This window comes from Pseudorca crassidens, chromosome 10, assembly GCF_039906515.1.
Source record: "Pseudorca crassidens isolate mPseCra1 chromosome 10, mPseCra1.hap1, whole genome shotgun sequence".
Classification (NCBI taxonomy): domain Eukaryota; kingdom Metazoa; phylum Chordata; class Mammalia; order Artiodactyla; family Delphinidae; genus Pseudorca; species Pseudorca crassidens.
Genome location: NC_090305.1, coordinates 44,572,622 through 44,581,769, shown reverse-complemented (window position 1 = coordinate 44,581,769; position 9,148 = coordinate 44,572,622). Strand labels below are relative to the sequence as shown.

The following is a 9,148-nucleotide window of genomic DNA, read 5'->3' as shown; positions in this document are numbered from 1 at the left end:
TAGAAAAATAGTAAGTAAAACAAGTATATCAATTATCAACTATGATTTACAGAAGTAATCACTGTAACTCCTGTTGTCAGCATAAAATATTCAGATAAATACACTATGTTACATTGATTCATAGTAAAAAATAATTTACATTGAATCCAACACCAACTCAATCAGTGATGTTTATATATAATACCAGACATAGCACATGGAGTCTGACAAGCACATTCCAACAATCACACCTTAAGCAAGATAACAAAATTAAATGTATTTTTAAAAAAAACAAATAAGTTGAGTTCAACAAAAATATTTCACACTGCTTTAGTTTTTATGTTTAATTAAAATTAATTTAAAAATCTACTTTCTTAGTCCTACTGAACTCATTTCAAATGCTTAATAGCCACATGGTCCTAGTGGTTACCATATTAGATAGTGCAGATCTGGAAATGAGAAAGACAAAAGTCACAAGGCTTGCAGTTTTTATTCCATTTCTCTTTTATTTGATATAACTTCCAGGGCTCAGAAGTTATTTGGGTTATATTACTCTTTCGTATCCTCACAAAAAAATAAAACAAAGCAAAAATGGAATTGTTGGATGTTCTGTATAGGATTCCCTGAAATATGTATTTGGCTCACTCTAGCAGACATGGACCAACCTCTAAAAACCCATTGCTCCTAAAAACAATCAACTTTATCTCTTTGGAGAATGCCTTTTAAACAGCAACGTGCTGAATAATGTTTAACAACTGGCTTTTGAAATAAAAATGTATGCATTTAAAAGATGTGCAGCATACAATTTACAAATGATAAAATCATATACAATACTCTTTTCTCTTTGGCCGCACCACACGGCTTGCAGGACCTTAGTTCCTTGACCAGGCATTGAACCCAGGCCACGGCAGTGAAAGCGCCAAGACCTAACCAGGGAATTCCCACACAATACTCTTTCTTGTACGTTCCATATAGCCAACTGATTCTCATAGACTTTTGTTGACTTTTGTCAAACTCTTGTATCTGTAGCTAATCTGTGATTGCAATTTGACCAGGATTTTACAAAGGGAGTTGCATCCCAATCAGCTAACTCTTTTCCCAACAAACTTATAGTCATTAAATCTGATATATGACCTACTGTTAAACTATTTCTCACCCTTGTACAAATTATGTTCATTAAACTGAAACCTCTTTCAGCTTCAGCACTATTGACTGCAATGGTGCTATCTTTTAGCTTTTTGTACGGTTGTAGGAATTGAAACATTGTTTGACTTTACATTATTATTTACAAATTCCCGAAAATCATTCAAATCAACTTCGAATTTTAAAATTTCACACAAATGAAATAATTTTTTTTCACCAGTTATCCATGGTGAAGTTATTTCTTCATAAGGCCATGTAGAAGGTTCTAGCAAATCAAAATAATTAAAAATACTTTCATCATGGTTCCTGTCAGATAAAAGACGTAAGTTCATGTGTTGAATTATATTTTCTAGTAACATGTTCCTAGGAAGGGCATTAAATTTATTATTTTTATTAAATGGAATATCTTTAAACTTATCTGACTTAAACCTTCAATTTGAGATTCATGCTTTCCAGCACCAATTTTTAAATTTTCCAAGGCTTTTATGGTACGTTTGATCAATTTTTGTGCTTTCTGAATGTTAGCTGAGCTTGACTGTAATGCAGTTGAAAGTAGTGAAAATTCTTCAAGAATGTCAATCATTAAAGCAAGGTCTTGCAAGAAATTAATGTTAGCTAATCTCTTTGCCAAACCAGAATGAAAATGAGAAAAATGCATATATAATACAGGATATGCACGCCATACAGCAGTAGCAGCTTGTAAACTACATGCCGCCCATTTTGGTCCCATTATCCGGCCAATTTTAACAATTTCAGTTTCAAGATCTTTAGCTACATTTTCTAAAAGCTTGTTTAGATTTTTATTAGATTGATGATAATTAGAATAAATTTTATGGAGAAATATTTTTAAATGATTCACCTGTTTTATTTCAGATATTGAATCATCAAGGGACAACTGCAATCGATGGTTTAAAACAGTTCCAAATAATGATTTCAGGAAAATTTTCTAACAACTTTGTAGCTACTCCAGACTTTCTTCCCAGCACTGTATTAGCACCATCAGAACAAAATGCAATTAAATCTGCTTTCAAATATTCATTAGTGAAACCACAATCATTTAAAGTACTCAATAATGTATTGAAAATACACTCTGCTGTGGTTGACACCAATTCTTTCAAAGCAACAAATAACATAACGGGTGCAGGAACCGATTGAACTGTGCACTGGAGATAAATCACGAAGGTCCTTTTCTTTGAAACTGTGGATGCCTCATCAATTACAATACAGATTTTGGCATTTTCTTCTATAATATTCTTAAATATCGTCATCTTCATTTCTTTTGCAATATGCTTTGCTATTCCTGTTGCACCGTATCGTGTATTTAAACAACTGACCTCTCCATTTTTTTCTTGTAATTCCATTGCCCCTTCAATATCAGATAAAGGTCTATTATGTTTTATTAAACTATAAACAGTATTGAAAACTTTCACAGTAGCATCAATATTTTTATTACTTTGTTTATGCACTAAATTAGAAACTGAGTCATTAATTGACTCCTTTAACAAATCCTGAATTTTACCATGGGCTTTAGAAACATCATGTTCCCTAATTTTTTTTCGCAGGGAAGCTTGTCTAGTAGTTTTATTACTGCCATTAGGGGTTACTAAATATGCAATCCACTCCTTGGACACATGGACATGCTTTACTGCTTTCAATCCCAAATGCTGAACTGTTGAGCAATCCTTACATCCTAATTTACCTTCTTTTATTTCAAGCCATTTGTACTGTTCTGTAAACATAAATGCTTGTTTTTCATTCCAACAATCTGAAAGCACAAGATTATCCATTTCTTCCTTTGATGAACATGATGGCTTTTCTTCAATGATTGGTTGTTCAACATATTTGAAATTTGATTCCTTAGACTTAAACAATCCACAATAGTTTTTGTTCCTATTGTTACTTTCTGTGCCTGTTTTCACTTTCTTCGCATTTAAAAAATGCAATAAATCACCCTGTCGTTTTGGTATTTTAGGGAACAAAATCTGAAAAATAATTTTACATATGTAAGTAAAAGTCACGATAACACTTTTAGGGTTAATGTAAAAACTTCTGTTAATGATTTCTTTATATAATTTTAGAAATTAATTTTAAACTAGAATACTTACCTTGATTTTCAGTTTATACCTATAATTTCAATATGACTTGCTATTTCTTGAAAAATGCACTATCAGTTTTTTAAATTCTATAGCCAATAATAAGGTCACAAAATCTGACTGAACTTTTGATGATCACCCAATTCAACAGAAAAGTTGCTCATATGATTTACAAGTATAGTTCTAGTATGAAGAGTGGTTGATACTTTCATTTACATTATTAAGAAAAATGTAAAAAAAGATGTATATCAGAACTCCACTCATTCATCAATGATAACATCAACATCTTTGTTGAATCAATGAAGAGTTTTCAAATACTGCAAGATTTCCTCAATGTTTTGTATAGCATAGAGCCTAGTAGTTAGAGACATGTTTTTAGGCTTAATCTGCATTAACATTTCATCCATCACGTCCTTCAGTTTAGACAATCAACAAATAATAAATCACGCCCTGCTCTGTACAATCGTTTGCCAATTACCTTGCTGTAAACACTTCCATCTTCCTTCAGGAGCACATTGTTATACCACATTCCTACCACACAGTACAACAGATGTAAATAACCTCAAGTGTGTAGATATTAGGGTATGAAGAGTTTTGAGCATCTATTACCTTAAACATGATAATCTATTTACCTTTAAGTTTTTATATACTTCAATTTTTAAATTGATGTATAGTTGATTTACAACGTTATGTTAGTTTCTGGTGTACAGCAAAGTGATTCAGTTATATATATTCTTTTTCACCTTCTTTTCCATTATAGGTTATTACAAAATACAGTAGGACCTTGCTGTTTATCCACTTCATATACAGTAGTTTGTATCTGCAAATTCCTAACTCCTAATTCATCCCTCCCCTATCTTTCCCCTTCGGTAACCATAAATTTGTTTTCTATATCTGTGAGTCTGTTTCTGTTTTGTAAATAAGTCCATTTGTATCATATTTTAGATTCCATATGTAAGTGGTATCATATGGTGTTTGTCTTTCTCTTTCTGACTTACTTCACTTAGTATGATAATCTCTAGGTCTATCCATGTTGCTGCAAATGGCATTATTTCATTCTTTCTTATGGCTGAGTTATACTTGAATTTTTAATAATGGCTATGTTTAACAATCAGCTCAAATTTAACAAACAATTCTTGCAAGCCAGTTCAAGCCACCTCCAGCACATACTGCACTTAATGACACAACGGAAGAAACACAAATATAATATACTTACATCACTATGATAGGTGCTACGCTCTTTATCATCACCACAGATCAGATCAATGTATTCAAGAACAGGTCTTGATGGTCCCTCCTAAAAAGGAAGTCAGCAAATTTACAAGTCATTAACAATCATTCAAACCAAATGTGCCTTTACAATCACTAGGGGTTTTTTGGTTGGAATTAGCAAGAATTCCTGTGAAGAGGTGGCCTCACCCGTGGTGCAAAATAATCAGAAACAGAACCAGCAGAGGTAAAGATTCAGAGAAGACCAATATGCAATGACGACAAAACCCAGAAAGAGCCTAAACCTATATAGAGGAAAAAAGCCATGTACTCCTTTGGAAACGGGAAATAGACCAGGGATAATGTTAAAAAGACACAGATATCACGGTACAGTATTTTTTAACTGGGATGGTTATCAATAATCTTTTACATATCTAAGCTCAAAAGCATGGAGTTCTTTGATATCTCTGCTTCATCCTCCATACCCTTACGCAACCAAATATCAAATCTCTTCAATCTTTTCTTTACACACATACTACCTTCAACATAGACCAGGCCTTAAATACCCGAGTTGAAAACCTAGATTTTATTTTACAGGCAAAGGAATCAACTAGTAGTGTTCAGACGGGAACCACATTAAAGCTGTGCTTCAAGAAGATTAGGAGACAGGACTTCCCTAAGACTCCATGCTCCCAATGTAGGGGGCCCAGGTTCAATCCCTAGTCAGGGAACTAGATCCCACATGCCATAACTAAAGATCCCATGTGCCTCAACTAAAGATCCTGTGTGCCACAACAAAAAAAAGATCCCGCAGGCCACAACGAAGATCCCACATGCTGCAAAGAAGATCCCGCATGACGCAACTAAGACCCAGCACAGCCAAATAAACAAATATTTTAAAAAATAAAAAATAAACTTGAACTGCTAATTATTTTTTAAAAAAAAGAAGAAGATTAAGAGCGTATGAAATGTGGGATGATCAGTTAAGAAGAAAACCAATGCAGACAAATGGTAATTTAATACTAAAGTAGAGTGAGGGCAAGGAGAATAATGAGCAAGTGCCCTCTTCTGCATGTACACTGCACTTCAGGAAAATTTACACCAAAGATAAGAGCTCTTTCTGTACTCCCCAATTTTCATCATTCCTTTCTTTCAGCATATTGTGTTTAGTTTGGGGCTTATGTATATGGCAGCATACAAAGAGGATGCTGTGCCATAATGCAGACTGAGGCTGGAAAATAAGATTTATACGAAAAAACTAAGGAATCCAAACCAGAATACATCAAGTAGTAACATTCTTGATAAAAGATATAAAAAGAACACAAAAATTTTTTTGTATCTGAGAACCCTCAAGCAGAGCATTGTACTCAGTAGCATTTCATCTTTTTTGGATGGTACTATAAGAAACATAGTAATAAACACATCCTGATGGAACCCAGCATAGGATGGGGTGAGAGGAAGTAAATTCTGATCTGAATGTAGTTTAAAGGAGAATTAAATGATCATTTTTATGTGGCACCATTTAAATGCAACAGGAATATTTTTACTAGATTCTTTTCGTACTGCAATTCCACTCAGTGCATATAATTCATTTCTTATTGAGCTGTCAAATCTTCAATCCTCTAATTGTAAACAAGGCTATTTCTAAGAGGTTCTATCAAGCTGGATGTACACTACTCTGGATGCAAAGGTACAAAAAATTCTCTATATTTAAAATAAAATGTAAATTAAGATGTCTAAATCTCACCTTAACACAAGCTAATATTAATATTAACTCAGTCAGAATTTATAACATGATTATGCATTTAATCCTGAGAGTATGACACAAAATTACACCCATTTATTTCTCCAACCTTAATTTTGTAGAATCCTACTGTGTTTCTCAAAATAAGGCACACAAATCATAAACACTTGTGTCACGCCTAGCTAGAGCTGCACAAAACACCATCAAGGTCATCGTATCCTATTCATTGTCTTTATACCACGGTCAGGAAGAACCTAAATTATTTTTCCTAATGACCCCTGCAATCCTCTTTCCAAATGTTTTTCAGTACAAAAACAGACATCATGGCTCTTCAATTTCCACACCTACATCACTTACTCCTCACCACATGGGGAGGCAAAGTCAGCATACAATCCTTCTTGGTATCCCCAAATTTATAAAAGTTCAAGTGTCAAGAAAAAAGTACCACATGCACTATTGTGGCAAAGAATGTCAAGGAAATGATCTTGATCTTTTAAAGAATTTCTATATAACCCTACTAGAACATAAAAACAATGTTACCACAACCTTTAGGGAGGGAATTTTGTTTGATTTAAAAACAAGTCATTTGCAAGAGGAAGGAGATATGGGGATATATGTGTATGTATAGCTGATTCACTTTGTTATAAAGCAGAAACTAACACACCATTGTAAAGCAATTATACTCCAATAAAGATGTCAAAAAAAACTGAAAAAAAATATAAAAAAAAACCAAGTCAATTACATGGTTGCCATAAACCTACAGTAACTAAGAAACACACAAAAATTAAACAGGGAAACCTTTAAAAAAGATTATACACCTTTAAGAGCAAACCTCAACTAACTACAATATTCAAAAAGAGTCGTTCACAGTAGAAATATTCTCTAGCTAACTAAGATACTACTTTAAGCAGAGCCTTTGTAAAACTTTAACAGTGTGGGGTGGAAATTATCCTCAAATGTATCATAGCACCCCCTTCAGTTTTTGCAACCAATATTTTATAAAGTGTGTTCACAGCTTCATACACCCCTGCACCAACATGAAGATTCCTGGGCCCCACCTCCCATTTCTGATTCCATAGGTCTGGAGTGAGGCCCGGGAATCCACACACTTCTACTTACTGATGCTTGAAAACTACTGTCCGAAGGGAATAAAAACAGAAAAATACAGGATGCTCCTGGTGATACGGGCCCTTCATTGTGAACCTCGCCTGCTGGACTGTGCTGTAACAGGATGAGCTCGGAGCTTAGTGAAGTCTTCAAGCCACCCGCCTTCACGTTATGGAGACACACAGGCTCAGAAGTTGAGTTCCTGTAGCCCTTCTGGTTTTCTACCTCATTCCTCATCACTAGCCGCCCCTTCTCCCTAACCTGTGTGCTATCTTTTAGAAGTTACTCTTGTCTCATTTCAAAACACTCTTAGGAGACCACAACCCTGCGTACATGAAAGGCTCTAAGTGCAGGGGGAGAGGCGAGATTCAGGGTACAACACGCACCGCAGGCCACAGGCTTTGTGATGCCTACTGGGGCTGCTCAGACACCTCTTCAGGCAAATTCCCTACTCCTATGCCCTACTCCACAGTGTACAGTCTCTATCAGACATTCACACACGTTTGCTGCATGAAGAACAAACAGGTGAGAGGTAATCACATCACGGCTTATCACGCATAGTCTCTGACTTGGAAAAACCCGAATATCGTCGCTACTTACACTAACAAACTGAATGTCATCTTCATTTTCCTCGGGTGTTGACTCGGACGCCTCAGGCCCAGCTGGAGGGACACATTCTATTATCTATAAAATAAGCCAAAACACGGTTATCTAGACAACCCCGCACTTACAGAAGATTTTTGCTAAGGGAACGAAGAACGAAAGCTCTCGCGGAGACCTAACGGAGCCCCAGCCTCCGCGAGCCCGAGCTCGCGTCCGTGGACCGCAGGGGCCCCTCCGCGTCCCTTCTCTCCGAGGAGCAGGGAGCACGCTTCCCCCAAGAGGCAGTCGGCCTCGGAATCCACGCCGCGCCCGCGCCGAGCAGCGGTCCCCGAGCCGGGCGGCCACTGTTGCTGCGGGGCCCTCTCCCCCAGGCCCACTAGGTCCCCAGGCCCCAGACTCTAGGCCCCAAACTCTAGGCCTCCAGACCCCCAGGCCCCTAGTCCGCCAGGCCCCAGATCCCAAGTCCCCCAGGCCCAGGCCCCCAGACCCCCTGGCCTCCTAGGCCCCAGACCCCCTAAGCTCCCCAGGCCCCCTAAGCCCCCCAGACCCCAGGTACAGCCCAGCACCCCCCGGACTCTGCACAAGGCCGGGCCCAGCCCGCTACTCACCTCCGACCCTGGGTCTTCCATCTCCCCGCCGCCGCCTCCGCCACCGGCGGTAGAAAGGGCTGCAAACCGCTTCCCCTGAGCAGCGACCCAGTAAGCCCGTGAGGCCTGGCCTCCCTCCCAGAGTTCCGGACACCCTCGCCCGCCGCGCGGGCCGCTGGGAAATGTAGTTCCGGCCGCGCCGAGATCGCTCCGCGCGCGGAGGGGCGCGGGAAGACTGAGCTACTGCGCATGCGCTCCTCGAGAAGCTTCTGCTGCTCAAGTGGAGTCATTAGGTGACCTTTCTCTCCCAACTTCTCTGTTTTCTGTTTTAGAACAAAATTGTGGCTTATATAATAGATCAATGGTGTTAAAATGCTTACTAGTGAAATCGTGACCAACCGTTTTCTTTAAAAAACACACGAACGATTGTGAACAGATAAAATGTGTGAAAACAGGTATTATCTGAGGACATGTAAAGCTTTTTCTCCTTTCCCCATCAGCCTAAGATCACCTGTAGTCCGACGAACCTGTATTCCCACAGAATCACCTTTATGATTCTGACCCTGGCCTGCAGTGAGCGAGGCCATACAGCGGAATAACCTCAGGAGACAAAGGAATGGAGTTATGAGATTTTAAGGAAGGGTTTAGGTAGGTGAAATGTCAGTGAAACTGTTCTGATAGGG

General features: G+C 38.0%; 1 protein-coding gene across 1 annotated transcript; it reads right to left on the bottom strand.

Moving 5' to 3' along the window:
- Positions 1–465: 465 nt before the first annotated feature.
- On the bottom strand, positions 466–8,629 carry KIAA1586 (KIAA1586 ortholog). Its single transcript, XM_067753515.1, is given in 7 exon segments — positions 466–1,205; positions 1,207–1,552; positions 1,555–2,035; positions 2,037–3,104; positions 4,432–4,512; positions 7,876–7,959; positions 8,487–8,629. Coding segments are annotated over 7 exon segments (2,298 nt in total). The 5' UTR covers positions 8,508–8,629; the 3' UTR covers positions 466–988.
- Positions 8,630–9,148: the final 519 nt, after the last annotated feature.